Below are 20,727 nucleotides of genomic sequence, written 5' to 3' on the forward strand. Positions count from 1 at the left end.
TCATTTAAAGTGTACCTGAAGTATAATTAGATCTGCTTTAGCACAATCAAATATACTTCAGGACATCTTCAGCACTACTTCTGCACAATTCAAGTGCATTAATGACAAAATTTGTACTAATTTAGCAGACCTTAAATATACCAATTTAGTTTACCAAAAGTACTATTTTTATATTGTACAAATACATTTTAGTATATTTAATTTTCACTTGGGCACTCACACACACACACACACTCTTTAAAATAAATGAAATAAAAAGTACACAATAAAAACTAGTGTGTTATTCTCTAGACACCCACAGACCTGTTTAAATTGGTGCAAAATACACCCAAATTGCAATAAGAGGGTCCGCACACCTCACTTCTGTGTAAATTAAATTTTCCTAATCTGTTGTGTTGTGCTACTTGTGTGGTGCAAAATAATAAACATTTTGTACAAAATAAAAGTCATCATGTTTATGGAAGGTCCCTATAAAACTGTGTGTGTATGTGTGTGTTAGACTGATTATCTGTCATCACTTTTGGCTACAATGTTGTGTTTATTTCTTCATTGTGCAGGTTTCGTCTCTGCTGTCTGATTTTAACTTCACAACTGTTGTGTTTTTCATCTCTCTCTCTCGCTCTCTCTCTCTCTCTCTCTCTCTCTCTCTCTCTCACTGTCTGTAGTTGTCGGGTGGCTGTGAGCAGACCGTGGTTCTGCAGGATTTTGTTGCCGGTTCGGTGGGTGAGCTGAGCGTCCAGTCGGGTCAGACCGTTGAGCTGTTGGAAAGGTCCGGAGAACGGCCCGGCTGGTGTCTGGTGCGGACCACCGAAAACTCGCCCCCTCAGGAGGGTCTGGTTCCCAGCAGCACCCTCTCTGTGTCTCATTCACGTAGCAGCGTCGACATGGATTGCTTTTTCCCACCTGGGAAAGGTGAGGGTCTCACGCACGCCCACAACCAAAGATCATGTTTAACACCTCCATCGAGTTCATGTGAGACAAGTAGATGATGAAAGGGTTTTCATTTTTCGTCAACTTGCACGTTCTCTGAACAGCTTGTGCTGTGGTTGAGTGTTATAAACCGTGTTTGATGATTCATTAACAGACTGCTGGACCATTAGAGATGATACCAAAGGTGTTTGATCTGATCCCCTCCGGGTGTACATGTGACATGGGCGTGGAGGCTGATGAGATGTTTATGGATTGTGGTCAAGAGGAGATTTTTAGACTTTTTCTGTGCAGTTTTGGGTTAGCGTGTGTGTTTTTGTCTTTGTTAAGGCCTCATGCTGTCTGAAGTGTAACACTTTCTATTGTAGCCCCTTTACTTCCTGTTGTCCCTGCTCTTCACTTGCTGTGTTTAGAGGAGCTTGTTTCTAAACATCCCTGCCAGCGCCCTTTGACCTCTTGACCGTTTAGACCAGGATCTAAGAATAAACAGAGGAAAAGGAGAGCTTAAGGTGGCGTTGATGAACAATAAGACTTGGATGAGCGTCGCAGGTCAATATGACTGTGAACTATGTCAAGCTGTGATGTCTCTCGTAGTTCTCACTGCAAAGACCTAGAGTAGGGCAATTCCAGCTTTACGGACGTGACGTAAAAATGCTCAGAGAATGGATTTGTCACGAATATATATTGAAAAATCTGTTTATATTTGACTAAACCCTTGCTGATAGAGTTTAACGAATGAACAAGTTTTCTATTTCAAAAAAGTGAAATACGTTTGCGTTATGGATGTGACAAAAAAAGGGTACGTTTTTGGGAGATGAAAATCTTTGTAGGATTTCTGTGAATTAAAATGCACAAACCTGAAGCAATAGTTCCCAATGAATAGAGAATGGATGCCTCTATATAGAACATAAAATAGTTACTTTATTTTATTTGATTACACGGCTCGTTGGAATGCTTGATTCTGATTGGCCAATCGCGACATTTGCAGGTTCGTTATTCCCAGATAACAACCGCTCAAAACTAATAACACATGGTAACCCGGATGCAGCGAATCATTTTGACAAGTTTTTTTGACTAATTATAAATATGTCTTTTAATAACATAATGACATTATATTTACAAATAATTAAACCAAATTGCCTGTTCATGACATTTGAACGTCGTTTCTTACCTTAAAACCGAGGTCTGCAATCAGTAAAAATGAGCTAATCAAATATTTCAAATTCACATTTCATGTCCAGTTTTTTTCTCATGTGGCAAGAAGCCGTGTAATGAGCGGGATAATGTACAAGCAGCCGCTTCGCGTCGGGTCCTGATCACACTGTCGGGGCTTATTCCTGCGATAACAACCGGCTGCCTGTACATTATCACTTACTTAATGTGTCCATTCATGAGGATTATGCACCGTTATAGATGTGGCAGTCCTGAAAATAGTCCCAAGACTATAAAAAATCATGCACTAAAAATAAAACAAATGCTTTAAAAACTTGCAGACCTCACATGGGTATTTAAACGTTGATATCTGTGCTGTTAGCATAGTAAAAACTGTGAGTAAAAACTACATTTTTCTATGGTAAGAATTGTTTAATTTAAAACATTACTTTGCTGGCATATGGTTAAAACTGTACTTTTGTAAATGTGGCATTATTTCGCATGCTTTTAATTCCTGTGTAAATGCATTTATGCCGCTTTAGAGACGCAATAAACTGTTTGTGTATTATTTTGTGGTTTTACGCCGCTTCAGATTTGGTTTCTGTGCCGCCTTTGCTGTGTAAAGATGATCTTATTGGGCAGATGTTCCTCCGCCTAAAAAACTAGTTCGCCTAGAAAAGAAGTCCAGGTAGTTTTAAAAAGACAATTTAAACAACATTGCAGCTTAAATATATTTTTTGTTTGTTTATGAAGCAATTCTTGCCTAAGTGCTTTAACCGATTGTGATCTTCACATTTCTGCTTTTAAACTCACTTATGCTCCGGGGTTTTGTTGTCGGTGTGTTACAATATGCACATTTTCTGTTGTGTGGTTCCTGTATGTGACAGCAGGGTGATATTAAACAGAAAGACACAGATTGTGTTCGATCATTGAGGTGTTTCGTTGGTATGACTGAGCTCATTTCATCGTGTTTATGAGACGTTACTGCAGGCAAACATGGTCATGGTAATAGGAAGTATCAGGTTAACCTTTGACCCTGTGGAAAGTGGGCTTTGATCTACACAGAAGTTCTCATTGTGAACAGGCTTTGCACACAAGAATGAGAATATTGCTATTAAATGTGTCTGTTATCGACAGACTAATATGCAAATTTGTCCTATGGTGTGACGGCAACATTTTTGAAAAAAATAACAATAAAGACAAATCTCTCTTATGCTATTTTATATGATAAACAGTTTTTTTATTTTGCTGTCACACCGTAGGGCACATGTACGATTTATTCATCAACTACCCTCATACACATCTGTATGTCCTCGTGCATGTTTACTCGTATGTATTATTTATGCAAAAGTGTGTTTTTAAAGCTGCGTCTGTCTCAGCTTCATGGAGAAGTGTGCGTGGAAGTCTTGTGATGTAGACACACCCTCTCAGAAGTGGGCCACTGCAGTATGCAGACATACAGTAGATGATGTCAGGAAACAAACACAAAGACTCGATACACATAAATGATTTTCTTGACACTACACAATTCTGAAATAAACCTTTAATGTCGAATAACTTCATAGTCGAATAGCATCTCTGAAGTGTCTGCACCCGGATCGACGTAAAATACAAAATATATGTTTTTATTTTTATAATGTCTGCTCATGTTCAAGTGTCTCTTCATATTGTTTGCATATTGTGTTTAAAGTTCAGTGTGAATTTCATAGAACCTACAACTGAGTTTCTGAGAGACCAAATGACTCCATCCCATCAACACCTCTCTCTCTCTCTCTCTCTCTCTCCGGCCCCTGGCCCCGCCCCCTGGCCCCCTCCGCTCATGATGAAGCGCGGCTCTGAACTTCCAGCTGAGCTTCAGTATTGAAGTGGACAGAGGCTTGCTTCACCTCTCTCTCTCTCTCTCTCTCTCACACACACGTGAGGCAGTAAGCGAGCAGCATGCGGAGTGGGAGGTCGTGTTGCTCTTGTGGAGTTTGTCTCAGTTGGATTTGGGGAAAGATTTGCTGTTGCAGAAGGGCAGGTGCGTAACTCCGCACCATTGGCTCTGTGATGCGTGAGTGTGTGTATGTTGTGTTTCTGAGTTTTCCATGTGAACTTTGTTATTTAATGTTACGGATCACTGATCTGGATCTTTAAGAACTCGGCTCACGGCCGTTGTGTCGGTGACTCGGTTGACATTTATGTAGATGTGTGTATTCATGTGGAATGCAAAAGTATTTTGATTTTTAAAAATGAGGTTTGTATTTGTCTTTTTTCTTTTTAAGAAATTTGCATGAAATGAGGACGAAATGAATGACGTTTTTGGTTAGAATCAGGTAGAAATGGAAGCTTAAGGTGCTTTTTTATAGCAGGTGACTATTGTGAGAACAGTCTGACATGAGGAAAAATGTGACAAATAAAACCAGTCGCCGCAAATTTAAGACCATGTTTTCCACTGTTGAGCAGTTTGTTTACTGACTGACTGTTGACATTTATCATAAAATGTATCATGAAATTACGTAAAACATAAAGTTTCATATGAGGAAGTATAAATATTTAAGCTAATAAATTGTTACATTTCTTCAATTCTGCTACATCTGATTTCATATTTGAGTTTTCTGCTCATAATTCATGAAAGCTGCAGCAAATGTGTTTGTTGACTGTAAACACTAAGTGTGTGTATGATTTCTTGTGTGTGTGATACTGCCCCCTCAAGCTTCTCTGTTTTCCTGTAACCTAATTTCTCCATCAACAAACCTGTGTGTGTGTGTGCGTGTGTGTGTGGGAAGGGTAAACCCTACGGTATGGGGACAAAATGTCCCCACAAAGATGGCAATATCCAAAACCCTTGTCCTTGTGAGGACATTTTTTGGTCCCCATGAGGAAACAAGCTTATAAATCATACAGAATGAACTTCTGTGAAAATGTAAAAGAGCAGACAGTTGTGTGTGATTGTTAGGGTTAGGGAATATGAGATACAGTTTGTACAGTATAAAAACCATTGTTTCTATGGAATGTCCCCATAAAACATGGAAACCCAACATATGTCGTGTGTGTGTGTGTGCTGTCGAGTCTGCTTTGAAGCTCAAATCATGTTCTCTCTCCTGTTTGATCAAGCATCTTTACGCTTTTTCATGAAGAACAACATTCTCTTTGAAGATGAGCATTCTGGCTCTTAATGATTCCGCGTGTGAATGTTGCTTTAGATCGGGGGTCTTCAGGCCGGGACCCCACGTTTGATAGTGACAGAGGTGGGGTTACGTTAGCTTTGGTTGTGTGAAAGTGAAGAATAACAAGCGTCGAGAACATTCTTTACCCTGTGTGTTCACTGGACAGCAAGTGTTCCGTGCGTGTGGGTCATTTTCAGGTGGTTGATTGCTGTTATAAAGTAACACTCTGAAGATTCAGTTTGTGTGTCGCTATGGCTGGTATGTGACATCAGACATCCGGAAATAAAGCGTTGCTCAAACAAAAGAGCATTATTCCGCCACGCGCACAGCGTGGGTCTTTCCTGAGGCTATCACGGTGAGCGGGGCGAGAGCAGTCCAGCGGTGAACACCTGGGTGTTGGTGGGTCAGTTTCAGGGGTGGATTGGGGTCAATGGTCCTTTCTTGTGATCTGACTTACGCAGTATCTGCAGTCACAGAGTATCTGCTTGATGTGTATTAAACCACACCGGCCCTAACCATCATTAAAGTACGGCTTTACAGAGTTTACTGTCGTTCATGGATGTACGTTTGCACGGACAGGGTTGTGATATGATCAGTGCTGTCCTGATGTGATAAACAACATGTTTCAAAGCTGCGTGATATTTGCATATTTCAGATGTTTATTTGGAGCGCTGACGCTTGCTTTGCACAACATCCATGAAGGTTCTACTCGTCTAGAGATTTTTTATCCACATAAAAACAAATTCTATCCACAAACCCGGCATTTAAGACAGGTTAATATTGTGGTCCTTCCACTCCAGTGTTTGTGGACTTTCAAATCAAACCTCGGGAGTGACAAAAAGTGAAAGTGAAACTGCATGTGAAAGACTGACAGCATGACAAGACGCATGAAATCTGTGATAAAAATCCAGGTTATCACATACAAACAATCCTAAATACATGTAGAAATATGACTGTTGTGTGGCTTGAAAGTGAATCTGAACTTGTTTTCTTTGTCGTATTTGAGGTCTGAAAACTACAGAGCATCTTTTCTGTTGTTCTCACCTGTTTCTCCAGTTTTCACTTTCTGCTAATAAATGCAAATAGAAACAATATTTTTACTTGAAATTTGGGAGAAACCATGTTAGTAGTTCACAGAATGAAACAAAAATGTTCATTTAACCTAAACACATTCCTTTAAATAATAAATTCAGAAAAAATGAAAATAATTTTGAAACGTTTTTTTCCACGGCTGTATTTAAAAAAGTGTTTTTGTCACAAAATTTGACCAAAACACATTTTACCAATAGCTGCGTTTTAAAAAAACACACACTTTTTCTCATTTTTTTATTGGTCTATCTTACATCTTTATTAGCTGGGAAAGTGAAAGGAGTAGTTCACTTCGAAATTTGCCCCCATTTACTTTCCATAGTCATTTTTATTCTCACTATGGAAAGTCAATGGGGGCAAATTTTGAAGTGAACTGTCTTCACCGGTCATTTTCTGTGGTTGTTATTAAACGCTAACTCATAAATATTCCTGAATATTCCTTTAAAAAGATATCTGTGGATCTTTAATCCCTCGTGACGCGAGTTACAGAAGCAGGTCGAGCCGGTTTGTCTGTTCACCTGAGCGTTAGTAGCACAGAGAGCAGATTCTTTCACATGAGTAGATCACACTGCTGTCCAACACCCAGCAGAGTTAAACGCACCTCTCAGGTTTCTCGGCTAAATCAGTTTTCCTCTGCTGGATTTGATTCTGTGAGCTGTGCGGACTCATCCTGAAGGCTTTTAAGACTGATCTGATCTGAGCGGATGCAAACCCTTTAGATCAGACCTCGTACGTATATTACATGCAGAAGGTATTTCACGTGTTTTTAGGTTATTTATCCTTTGTATGTTATGAGGTCATGGACAAGATTAAGTTATCTTACATGTGATGTTTAAATCTCATGAGCTCGTGTGGATGGAGTCTTCGCGTTTATTGTGTGATTTTCTACTCGTATAATTCTCACTTTTATTCTACAGAAAACTATACAGTGGGAAGTTCAGAGGTGAAATCGGAATCGGCTGCTTCCCTTCAGCCGCAGACGTCTGTGACCTCTCTGCCGACCGGTTCCCCGGGACCCAAACGCTCCGGGACCACTGGAAACACTTTGAAGAAATGGCTCACCAGTCCCGTACGCCGTCTCAGCCACGGCAAGGGCGACAACGCTAACGCCAAAAAACCCAACAACAAGCAACGCAAGCGAGACGGCCGCAAGAGCGTTGAACTGGGCCCGCAGCATCAAGACAGCACAGAAGAGGTGTGTCACAGCGTTTACCGTCAATTCGTCAATTGTTTCTCTCTGAAACAAAGTAGTTCAATTTACCAATGGGTGGATCTACTTTTGTTTCATTGTTTTTCTTTTGATTCATCACCTGTGTTAGACATTTCCCCTCCAATCAGATGACGTAAGATCGAAGGAATGTGCTTGTCTGAGATAATGCAGTTACGCGTAACATGGTTAACATTCTGACGCTGATGTGATCGCGCATGTAGATGTACTTTCCTTTAATGTGCCTGATATCAGCCTGAGGGTTTGTGTGATTGTCAAGTCAAGTCAGCTGTCATGTTCAATGATAAGAATCATCGCTAATGAGATATCTTTGGTGTCTCACTTGTTTCTCTAGACAGCAGTGAGATTCAGTGAAGAGCAGATGGAGAATGGATGGTTTTTTTCAGCTTGTGATTGAATGCATGACACTGTGTTCACTATACAAGTGTTACAAGATTTAAAGAAATGAAAGCGAAACTCAAATAACAGATTTAGTACTAAAACATTCCCAGTTTCAACACAGTGAGATTGTTGTTGTACACACAACTTGTGTTATAGAATTGACAATCATAAATCTTATAAAGTATTATAATTGAATATATTATATAAATAAATAAAAGTTTTTATATAGGTTAGTTACTTAAAAAGTAATACCACTTGAATTTTAAAGGGGTGATATGACATGGCTAAAGCGAATATTAGCATTTGTTTTAGATGTGATGCAATGTGTATACATGATGAAACGCAACAAAACAAGCTCATTTTGAACAAAGCTCATGGCTCTGAAAAGCGAGGTGTGCTATGATTGGCCAGTTAACCAGTGCGTAGTGATTGGTCGAACACTGCAAGCGTGTGACAGATATGTAACAGGTTCCTCTTCCATTGTACTGACAGGTACGCCCACTTTACTTGTGTATACATTTGGGCGGTCTTAGTCAAATCAGACCACCAACTGACGTAGATTTACGTCAGTTCGTGGTATGGGGGTGTGGTTACACAGTATGGGGGTGTGGTTACACGAGGCATTTCAGGCAGGTCTGGGTGAGCATTTGCTTTTACATAGAACGCATCTTTTGTTCCCACACTTTCATTTTTGCAATTTTATGTGTCTAATACATGCATGAGCAACTTATAACACACCAAAGACACAGAAAAACACGTTCACGCCATATGACCCCTTTAAAATTACAATTTGAAAAGGAATTAGGAAAGCTAAACCCTGAAAAAGAACCTCTTAAAGCAGTCAAATAAAAACATTATAAACAGCTGCGGTGAAAAATAAGAAGCCATTCAGAAATGATTTCCAGTTTTTCCTAAATTTACAATTTATAGGTACAGTATGTGTTTAGGGAAAATGATCATTTTTGTTTCATTCTGTGAACTACTAACAATATTTCTCCCAAATTTTAAATAATTTTTTTTTTTTATTTGCATTTATTGCCAGAAACTGAAAACTGGAGAAACATGTGAGAACAACAGAAAAGATGCTCTATTTTTTCAGGCCTCAAATAATGCAAAGAAAACAAGTTCAGATTCACTTTCAAGCAACACAACAGTCATATTTCTCATGTAGGAAAAGGTTCAATATTACTTTTTTGTGGACAGTTTTCATGTGTCTTGTCATACGGTCAGTCTTTCACATTGCTGTTGGATGACTTTCTATCACTCCTGAGGTTTGGTTTTGTTGAAATTCAACAGACACTGGACAGAAATGACCACAATACATCTAGAAATGATGATTACATGAATTTTTTTGGCAGCTGTATATGTTGACACAGGTCATATTAAAATATCACCATACAGTAGCTCTACAATACATATTGTCCTCTTCTGTTTTGAGATCTATTGTGTCATGATACACCTTTAATCTTACATGTATGTATCAAACTGTGCTCTGATTTTCCAGAATACCAAAGTTTCCAATTCAAATATTTAATATCCTTACTTTTACGGTTACAATTTACACTTGTCTTGTTTGTGTCTACCCTCATTTCAGAATTTTTCTAGAACCATTTGAGAACAAGTGAATCCATAAATAAACCATAAATGAGTGCATGTTTAATGTTTGTTCAATCCAGTAAAACAGTTGTGTGATGATGTGTCTGTGTGTGTTTTTGTGAAGAGGGGAAGGCGAGGAGTGAACAGCGGTGGAGAAGAGGAGGCTGAAGACGAACCTCACACCCCCCTCCCTCCTCCCATGGAGATCATCAAGGACCCTTCGGCTCAGGAGGAGAAGGTGAACCGCAGGAGCATTTCACTTCTTCTCCTGCTGGTGGCTTCAAAGCAGACGCGACACCCGTGACCCATTTCTGCATTTGCTTATGTGACATTAAAATAACAAAAGGATGTACACAGACACGGGTTACACACACAACAGTGTTATTTTTAACATGTACCAAAATCAATCAGAATGCAAATCATATGTGTAAAACCTAAGGACTCGAGAATATTAATTGCAAAGCTATAATAAATCATATTCTTTTTATTTGGAGTGAAGATATTAAGATATTTTTTGTACCTTGCTCAAAATTCGATTCATTTGAACTTTTGCAGCATTTCTCAAAAGAAAGATCAAGATTGTGTTGGAAAACCAAAGATTTCAAAACAAGCGACCGTTTTATGTCCGGCTATTTCATGTTCACGCCTCAGTCCGAGTTAACTTTCGACCTTTTCTTTTGGTTTTGATTCTCATCTCGTGTCTTTCAGACTCCAGACTCGGGATCTTTCCCGGTTTTGGGGAGCGTCGCCCCGTCTGATCAGACGGCCAGAGATCCAGAGACCGAGCAGAAGAACAAGGCCATGAGAGGGAGAATGTAAGACCCCGGGGGATTTTAAAACATGCCGTCTCGTATTCACGAATTACCCACAATCCAGTTCATCCAGCACAAACACACCCATCTCGAAACAAATCAGCCTTTGAGCCATGTTCACTAATAATTAGCACCGCTTGCCTGCTGTGTTTAACACACCGAGAGAGAGACTGATCGTGGCATGAGCAACCTCTTAAATAACAGAAGATGACACCCGACTCATTTTAATATCTCATTTTTGTCAGTGAGTTAAGACAGTAATACAATGAATTTCCTCATGTTTGTGAATGTAATATGTGTCCACAGGTTTGTGTTGAATGAAATGGTGCAGACAGAGAGAGACTATGTGAAGGATCTGGGTGTCGTCGTGGAGGTATGTTTGATAGATGAATGACAGATCATCACTTCATTCAGAAAGGTCTTGTTTTTCTGCCATCTGTATGCTTTAACAGATTTCACGTCATGACGCAACATATTTCAATATTTGGTTGAACCTTTAATGCTTTTTTTCAATGTTCCAACAGCAGACTTGCATGAAGATGATTTAATGTACGTCATGTCGCTACTAATGCTTTAAAGATGCATAAAGCGTTATTCGTAAGCAAAGGAGGGATGCTTTCGATAAATATGTCTGAAATGTAAACTTAACGTTAAAGGAAACTTAACTATGGCGTCCGTAACAAAAATAAAACATACTCGTCTTGTATTCATGGTGATGTCAGTACGAAGCCGAAGAGCGCTCTTATGTTGACCAGCAATACAATCACAACGTATCGCAGGAACTACATGAGAACTTTTCGTCTTTGCATCATGAACTTTTCAATCTCCAGGAAATCATTCATATGGCTTCAAAACTAAGTCTCCAACTGTTTTGTTTGTGACGTCAGGGCTTCATGAGACGGATCGGAGAGAAGGGGGTTCCAGAGGACATGACGGGGAAGGATAAGATCGTGTTTGGGAACATTCATCAGATCTACGACTGGCATAAAGAGTAAAGCGCATCTCTTTATCGTGCTGTCAAATGCTCTAGCAGCTGGAGCTCGGAACTAAACCTGACGCTGGAAACAAAGCCATTTTAATGACCTCTTTTTATTCACATTAAAAAAGAAATGCATTTAGATGTAGATCGTTTGTCGTCGCAGACACAGGTCACACACACACAACAGTTTTGACGTGTACCCAAAAAAATCTGCATGCAAATCATATGCGTAAAGGTTCCTGGTTTGGTGGACAGTTTGGTCACGCACACACCGGACACGGCTGAACTTACACAATGTCTTCTGTTCTCTTTTCAAAGTTTTTTTCTGGGTGAAGTGGAGAAATGTCTGCAGGATCACGACATACTGGCCGAGCTGTTTATCAAGCATGTGAGTGTCCCTCTGCGGAGTGTGTGTGTGTTTGTGCGTGTGTGTGTGTGTGTGTGTGTGCGTGTTTGTGTGGCATCACCTGATTGTGTTCTTGTGTATTTCAGGAGAGAAGGTTACACATGTACGTCATCTACTGTCAGAATAAACCTCGCTCCGAGTTCGTTGTGGCCGAGTATGATGCGTTCTTCGAGGTGAGTGAGATTTCTGGACTGAACGGTGTCATGAGGTGATGGTGAAGAGCTTGGGTTTGAAGATGTTGTCGGTGTTTTTATCAGGAGGTACAGCAGGAGATCAACTCCAGACTGTCCATCAGCGATTACCTGATCAAACCCATCCAGAGAATCACCAAATATCAGCTTCTGCTCAAGGTGCACACACGTACAGAATCTGATCCCATCTCCACCGAAATACTGGAGATACTCATGAAAAACCATTACACAATGACAAGAAGATTTAAACATTGAGTGATACCTCAAATCATGTGACTAGTTAACAATCATTTATTAAGACTTTTTATGTTTATCTGAAAATAATTCAAGATTACATAAGGATAACAATTTTAAAAATAATTCAATTTATATATATATAAGAAAGATGATTTTTATAAAAAAAATAATTAATGAATTCATCAATAACAAATTATTACACAGTATAAACTAAACAAAGTAGAAAGGATAACAATTTTCGAAAATAATTATAAAAATATTTCAACTTTTTTTTAGAAATAATCATTTATACACAGTATAAGAAAGAATCATTATTAATGTAATAAATTATGAAATTACGGATGATACATAATTACACAATTTAAACTAAACAAAATAGCAACAACAATTTTTTAAAATAATTCTGAAAATATTTAAGCATTTTTTTAGAAATAATAATTTATATATAAGAACTAATTAACTATGAAATAATTGATAATACATAATTACGCAATTTAAAATGACTAAAATAGTATGTAAAATAATTTTTAAAATAATTCTAAAAAAATGTGAAATACAAATTTACATACAGTATAAGAAAGATTACGTATTAATTATTTAATTATGAAACAATTGATAATAAATAATTATGCGATTTAAAATATACAATATTATTCATTAAATAATGATTAAAAATGATAACTGTATTATATCATAGTCGTGAAAGTCTGATATTGTGTCAGCCCTAATATATATAAATAAATATATAAACATTTGCAATAAATGACGTTGAGTTTTACATGGATATTTGCACATTTAATAACAATGAATTAATATACAATTTCATAACATGGTCAGATTCAGGATTTTTTGTTCTTTAATTGAAGGACTTCCTGAAGTACAGCTCTAAAGCAGGTCTGGACTGTAAAGAGCTTGAGGTGAGCGGACTAAAGCAGTTGTACATCAATTACTAAAGTAAAAAAGTGTCCGGTCATTTATTAATATTGTTGGATTTGTGTTGTTCAGAAAGCGGTTGAGCTGATGTTCCTGGTGCCCAAACAGTGTAATGATATGATGAATCTGGGTCGACTTCAGGGCTATGAGGTAAACTCACATCATTACATCATCAACGACATCCACAAATCACCACAATGTTACTATCATTATCACTATGCCAACCGTCACAATTTCTGTGCCCCGTACTCTCTGTGAACGATCATGACGAAGAATCACCTTTGCATTTGAATGTGACTGCCACACATAAAACTACGCAAGATGAAGATGATGATGATGGTATGGCGGTGTTTCTTCACACAGGGTAAACTGACAGCTCAGGGAAAGTTACTGCAGCAGGACACGTTCTTCGTGACGGAGCAAGACTCGGGCGTTCTGTCGCGCAGTAAAGAGCGCAGGGTGTTCCTCTTCGAGCAGATCGTCATCTTCAGCGAGCTGCTGCGCAAGGGCTCGTCCACACCAGGGTACCAGTTTAAAAAGAGCATCAAGGTACGGCGGAAGTTGTTCCCCGCGCCCGCTCTGCCGTTCTGTACGCAGGACTATGTTGGTGATGTGAGTTTACCTGTGCAGGTGAGCTATCTGAACATGGAGGAACATGTGGACGGTGACCCCTGCAAGTTTGTGCTGTTGTGCCGCGGCTCGTCCGAACGGCTAACGCTACAGGCGGCTAACATCGACATCAAGAAAGAGTGGGTCCAAAGCATCCGACAACTACTGGACATGCAGATCGACTTCCTCACCGGTGAGAGAAACTGTCACAGAGAGGAAGTGAATGAGGAAGTGACGGTTGCATAATTCACTCATTTGTATTTTCATTCTGTGTCGGTGATCAGCTCTCCAGAATCCCCAGGATTATATGTCCAATAGCAGCAGATCTTCTTCATCTCACCCCTCCACACCCCTCAAACCCAACACCTCACACAACGGAAGCCCCGCCCACAAACCCAACAAGCATGCAGAAGAGGTGAGAAACATCACATCCTTTCTGATCTATCACAGAACGATCCACATCTCACGTGTAAACTTAACAATGGGATTTGAAAACATTTGAGAACTATACCTTAGGAGGTTACTTCAGGTAAACCTTCTTAAGAGACGTTAGCAGGTGTCGTCCGTGGCGGTGGCGCTGAATAGCTTGATATCGATGCCTCGAGAATCCATTGTTCGCTCTACCTTGCGTTATAGAGTGGGTAAGGTATTGAGAAAACAATGTTTATAATAAAGAAACGCTTTAGAAATAGTAGAAATTGCATTTATCAGGGCTCACTGAAATAGTATAAATAAAGAAGGAAATATGAATATGTATGTGTATGTATTTATAATTTTGCAAGTGTCCGATCCCTCACGGCCACACGTTTTCTGCGTTAACCAGCTACATTAACTGGCTGTTTGGCTTCGCTTGTTTTTGAAAGGGTCATTTATATTCTCATAGTTTGCCATCGTGTGTTAATGTTCTCCACGATCTGTGTTGATTCACATTATTGGCGTAAATCACTCATTTGTGTATAGGGATAAGTGTCCCATCCAGAAGGCCGATCACTCGTGGGACACCCGCAATGGCATGGACGCCTTGATGTGCCTCCATCACGTCGTGCCTGACGAAAGGCATACGTGTGTAATCTGTGGCATGACGGAGCAGGATGTTTGTCAGTGTGAGTGTGAGTGAACGCACCGCCACGCCGAGGTCTTTCTCAGCCCATATTCATCCCCAAACACCTCCAGAAAACTCCCCACGGCATAAAAACAAAGAGCCGCCATGCAGCAGCTGATTTTCGGGGCAGCTCCGTCGAGTTTGTCTCCACAAAGTTGGGCCAATGCAAGAGCTGCAGAATTTGCTCCCGTGGCAGGCTAAATTTGAGTAGAATTTTCTCTTCTGACATGGAGCCAGGGCACTAAAATGTTCTCTAATGAAATTGTGCAAATACACTAACTGGCTCCGCGGACTGTGCCGTCTTTGATTTAAGACAACTATTGGCTGTCTCGCTGCCCTAGTTTGACTCCCCATAACATTCATTCCCTTTATATAGACTACGCCTTTCCTGTCAAACGGTTTCCCAGCTGATGTGCCTTGGGATAATAGGCTGTAACTAAAAACGCTAACAACCATCAGTGTATGACCATTTTATTCATGAAAACACTTCAATAGCCTAGAGTGTATTAAACCTGGGTATTTTATTTGTAAAATTAAAACTAAGTTAAAGTAAAAGTGTAAATTTAATACTAAATAGAATTTGATATAAAATTATTATATAAAATTTGATATGCGAAATTAAACTGCGATGTAGAAAAGCTTTTTGCATAGCGTTTGCATATGAACCATCGAAGGCGATAAGGTATAACTAAGAGCGGTCCAGACCAACCTGACGAAAGTATGACTTACAGAAGGTATACTTAACCAAGAAGGTTTCGGGAAACACGTATTAACGATAAGGTACAGCTTAAGAACGACATAGCGTTAAGAAGGTTTCGGGAAACGCAGCCCAGAGTATTAAATGCTTGAAGCTTTGCTGAGAGTATAGTGTACTTTCAAGAACTAAAAAAATGCTTTACGAGTATTGAACTAGTAAACTATCAGTATACTTATGAGTTCACTTGTGGTGTCTTTGCAGCACAAACAAAACAAACAATATAAACTAGTACTCCGTTAAATACTTAAAGTATACTTTTGTAAACTAAAGTGGGCTAATTTAGTCCGAGTAGTATTGAATTAGTACACTTACAAGTATAGTACTACTACATTGATATTACTCTACTATTTGAAGTGTACTTCAAATCTACTTGAACTAAACTGAAGTGCACGATTGAAGTGTGTGTTGTTATACTGCAGTGTTTGAGGGGAGGAGAGGGTGTAATGTCCTAGATTTCCCAGCTCTCCCTCTGTTCTCTTCTCTCTGCACACTCTCTTTCTTCTCTTCTGCAGTCTCGCTCTCTGTGGTGTTTTCTGTGGCTGTAATAAATCAGGCTGTCATTGAACAGCAGACTACAGGAGCAGCTCTCGACTGAAATGTCTCCGAGCTAAAGCTTTCTCTCCAGTTATTTATTCCCCGTGCCGGTGCCAGGTCAAGGTCGGCACAGATGGAGAGAGAGTAGTGTGTATGTGAAGTTTCGTCCTGATTCGCTCTATCAGTAAGGACGGACTTTATGACCTACACATCGCTCGGATGTTCAGCTGCCGTCTCATTTACATGAGATGAGATTAAAACAGGGTTTAATGTCATTGACTGCACTCCAAAACAAACATATCATCCGATCACTTTACATGACAGCATGGTGGTGTATAGTGCTGACCAAACTCGTGAGTTCATTTCCGCACCCTATAAAATGCATACCCTACAAAGCATACTTCAAATTCATTCTATTAAGTATATTTAGTATAAGTACTAAATAATGACTACTAGTAGTACACTTGGTAGTGTACTATTTCAATAATACTCGGGACTAAATTGGCCCACTTTTTTGTTTATGAACGTGCACTTTAAAGTATACTTTTAAGTGTAACCGTTGAGTACACAAGTAGTTTTTCCATTTGCACGAAACTAGGTGAATTTATAGGTATTCTGATAGTTTACTAGTTCAATACTTGTAGCATGTTTTTTGTTTATGAAAGTACACTTTGAAGTATACTGTGAAGTACAAAGCTTTACTAGTCCTTTTACTGCAAGTATGCTTGTACATTTTCTTTCAAGTAAGTGAACTTGTTATTGACATCATACTCAAGTTTTCTATTTATATGTTAAATATAACGTTATATAAATGTATATTTGAAGAGTTTGGTTCCAAAATGAGACTACTCTGTTTAAAAAAAATCAAAAATCATGTTTTTTTATTGTGCATTCCAATTAATATCAATCAAACTGCAGTTGATGTTTTGATTTAAGCCATAATAAATAATAAAAAATACAAATATATAAAAACATGATAACAATAAAAAACATGAGTTTTGAAAACATTTAAAAACGGAGTTCTCACATTTTGGAACGAAACTCTTCATTTATAGATTAACCTTCTGTATGTAAATTATTTTAAAAAAGGATAAACTGAATAAAATACTGAATATTGAATTTGACCATGAAATGAATATTAAGAATGGAATTTAAAAAAAGCTGAAGTGAGAACCTTTCTCTCGAAGAGAAAACAGACAAAGTACAGATTAAATATATATATATATATATATATATATACATACATAGTATTGATTAGTCAAGAATCACAATATATATTTATAGTTAGGCCCAAATGGACCGTTTTATGTTTTTTGTGCTGATGCAATTCAGTGATACCCTTTTACAATATATAAGATTGTTAAATAATCATATTAAGTATTATTTTGATGGTATTTCGTGGTAATGTTCTTGTGCTTCACATGTATTTAATGTGTGTGTGTGTGTGTTTTGTTGTGTAGGAGCTGGACGAGGGCGAGTGCAACGGTCTCTCATTTGTGCGGGTGACACAAGACTACAACGCAGTGAAAGAGGACGAGATCTGTGTGGTGGTTGGTGAGAAAGTGCAGATCCTGGCGTCCAATCAACAGAACATGTGCCTGGTTTACCGACCCGCAAACAGCCAATCGCCCGCGGCGGAAGGCTGGGTGCCGGGTCACGTGCTATCCTCCACCCGGTAAAACCTTGATATAGAACCACTACAGCCAAAACTCAATCACATTCATCCTCCAGTAAACCAGCCTACTCTGTCAGACAATGCCAATCAACCTCCAACAACAGGAAGTCCCGCCTACTTCTGTCCATTGCCGTACAGTTAAAGACTGAAGATGCACGCTGGGCAAAACAGTGCGCTTCCCATACTCAATATGGGTGAAAAAATATACAGTATATTAAAAAAACAGAAAAAAGAGGAAGTTGAAGAAGATCTATTATATTGTTAATAATTTAAAAAACGATTGTGTTGTAAAGAGAGGAAACTGAGGTGAATTTGTCAGTGAATTCTGTGTGGATGTGTATGGATGTTAATGTCATCATTCCTCGTCATCTCGCTTCATTACACGCAAACAGACTGTTTCCAAATCATTGTCTTTCACTCTATGCCAAGTCATTTGCACACTGTGTATATTTGATTATTATTGTATATTGTTCTTTTTGGAACATTTTTGTTTTTTTACAGCTGTTAGACGTGGCACATTTATGATTTCCTTCGGTTCTGTCGAACGGTTCAGTGTTTTGTATAAAGTATTCTGCACTTTTCAGACAAATAGTATCGCAGTGACGGCAGGTTGTGCAATATCACACTAGCCACAATGCTCATACTTGTACCTGTAACTAAAGATTTAAATGTATTATTCTGTATCATTTTAAAGTTGTACATAATATTTTTGACATTGCCATGATAGAAACACAGCAGAGGAAAACGGTCCCTGTCGAAAACAAACAAACCGAAACAAGACTCTGGTAGTGTGCACTGCCTCTCTGATTTTTACATTTGACATCATCAGATTTAGTATGTAATAAGTTCTCATCTGAATCATGTCAGGTCAGATGTTTACTCAGATTAGTCGGTAAAAAATGGATGTTGTTGATTTCCGAAGCGTACTCTCTGCAGTCAGCGTTCTGTAAATAAACCTAAAAGACAATTCTAACAGGTATTTCACTTGTTAATCCCTGGAATGTTGTTCATAATAAAGCTGACAATTTTTCATCTTGGACACAACGTGTTCTGTATTGTTTTTTTTACACACCAGTGGTCAGATCCAGAGAAGCAATTGTATTTCATAAATATATACATATTCTATAACATTGGTAGTCAATTTACATTTTTATGAAAGGCATTCCTTACAAGTTAGTTTAGTTTTACTCTATAAAGAATATTCATAACCAGTGTAGTCAATATTTAGCTACCATAATTTGTAAGAGAGCTATTTTGAGGTCACATTATATATATATTATATACCCGTCCGACCATCAGATTGACATGATAGGATTAAGCTAGTTCCTGAAAATCTTTCTAATTCTTTGATGAGTTATATACCGTATATTTTTGTGATCAGACAACATGATGAAGTCTATTAGATACAATGTCTTTCTCGCTCGTCTCATGGTTGTTTGACCTGCAGTACACACAGAAGCCGCGAGGGGGCAGGATTGCTCATTCTGTCACATCCCACAAATTAGTTAACTACATTGTTGCCGTTTACAAGAATGTTAAGATTGCCAGGAAAACCACAGTAGCAGTTTTCTTTTATTTCTTGAAAAATGTGTCAAATTCCTCACCAGGTCATCACAAAATGTAAACTTAATGCAAATGTAATAGTGCATGTGGTTCATTGGAAATGCAGGTCAAAATAAGGATAAAGATGGAAATAACTGGTTTGTAATTAAGGGCTACATTTACATTTATACATTTGGAAAAGCGACTTACATTGCATGATACTATACGTTTGTATTTGAGTAAGGCTAAAGTTTCAATGTATTTGTTTTCGTAATGTTTTTTGTCAGTTTGTCCAAATTAACTTCAAACAGCTCCTGATAAAAACAGTACAAACTATAGCTGGTTTAAGCTGAGAACCATCCGGTTGCATAAAGCACCTTAAGTGTAATTTTGCCTTAAGCGTGTCCTTAAGTATACCTTAAGTTTTACTAAAGTTATTCTCCTATTGTCTTCGGTAAAGGGAAATCACCTCTAAAGTGTCATACTTAAGGTGTAAAAACTTAAGTTGCTTTATGCAACCTGGCCCCGCTCATGACCAGCTCAAACCAGCTACCATGCTTCAAAACATACCTAACTACAGTAGCATAATGCTGTTTTTTTTCAACAGGGAGAGAAAGCACATGGCAGTAAACATTACAAAAGTTGCAATAGTCTAGCCAACAAAAACATGATTAATGATAATCATTAATAAATTCATTTTTTCTCATATCATGAATGGCTATGGCCTAACCACTACAGTCCATACTTTAAACCTGGTTAGCTCAGAGAGAAAACCCTTAAAGACAGGAGAATGGACTGATTTAAAACTGCAGTTAAAGAAACATATGAAAACAAACGTAATCAGTATAGAACTTCGGAGAATGTGGCCAGAGGCTCAACAGATTTGTTCAAATACGCCCTTTTCACAATGACGTCACTTAACTTCCGCCTTTTTGCAAAGCAGTGTATCATAACATCCGTCTTGCAACAAACAAGAAGAAGAACTTCCGTTTTGCCGTCGTGCTGGAATTTAACAACAGTGAGAAAAAAAACTGACAGAACACGTATTCAAGTACTTATCCTAGCACCTTCGCTAACACGAAAAGAAAACAAAACACTTACCTTCATAATCAAACAGGTACTGTTCAACGAAGAATTTGTATCCTTTCTCTAGCTTTGATCTTGTCGTTAGCGAAAATTTGTCTGCAAGACGTTGTACATCATCTAGCCGTATTTGTGGCAGATGTGCAAGCCACTTGGTAAACTCCATTCTGAGGCGCTAGCGGAAGTAACTTCTTCTTCTTGAGTTTTACTGGCGGTTGGCAAACCAGCTTATAGGTGCATTATGAACTGGAGTGCTAGCGGAAGTAACGTTACACTGCTTCGCGGCAGAATGGAAGATGCGTGACGTCATGTGAAAAGGGCGCATTGGGCAATTCTCACGGAAAA

The 20,727-nt window shown here is 38.6% G+C and overlaps 1 protein-coding gene across 2 annotated transcripts in view; it reads left to right on the forward strand.

The window, feature by feature from the left end:
• kalrnb (kalirin RhoGEF kinase b) overlaps nt 1–18,795 on the forward strand; it is a 56,175-nt gene extending 37,380 nt beyond the window's left edge. Inside the window, exons 34-48 of one of the 2 annotated variants that reach the window (XM_057337277.1) lie at nt 666–912; nt 7,235–7,512; nt 9,647–9,760; nt 10,231–10,337; nt 10,641–10,707; nt 11,222–11,325; nt 11,632–11,701; nt 11,806–11,892; nt 11,977–12,069; nt 13,014–13,064; nt 13,153–13,230; nt 13,444–13,629; nt 13,711–13,882; nt 13,974–14,104; nt 17,543–18,795. In XM_057337277.1, coding sequence (XP_057193260.1) covers nt 666–912; nt 7,235–7,512; nt 9,647–9,760; nt 10,231–10,337; nt 10,641–10,707; nt 11,222–11,325; nt 11,632–11,701; nt 11,806–11,892; nt 11,977–12,069; nt 13,014–13,064; nt 13,153–13,230; nt 13,444–13,629; nt 13,711–13,882; nt 13,974–14,104; nt 17,543–17,761 — 2,004 coding nt within the window. In that variant the 3' untranslated portion in view covers nt 17,762–18,795. Of the gene's footprint in view, nt 1–665; nt 913–3,979; nt 4,100–7,234; nt 7,513–9,646; nt 9,761–10,230; nt 10,338–10,640; nt 10,708–11,221; nt 11,326–11,631; nt 11,702–11,805; nt 11,893–11,976; nt 12,070–13,013; nt 13,065–13,152; nt 13,231–13,443; nt 13,630–13,710; nt 13,883–13,973; nt 14,105–17,542 lie in introns of those variants that run through there. The other variant, XM_057337278.1, reaches the window with a different exon arrangement.
• Nucleotides 18,796–20,727: the final 1,932 nt, after the last annotated feature.

This window comes from Triplophysa rosa, linkage group LG7 (genome assembly GCF_024868665.1).
Source record: "Triplophysa rosa linkage group LG7, Trosa_1v2, whole genome shotgun sequence".
Classification (NCBI taxonomy): Eukaryota; Metazoa; Chordata; class Actinopteri; order Cypriniformes; family Nemacheilidae; genus Triplophysa; species Triplophysa rosa.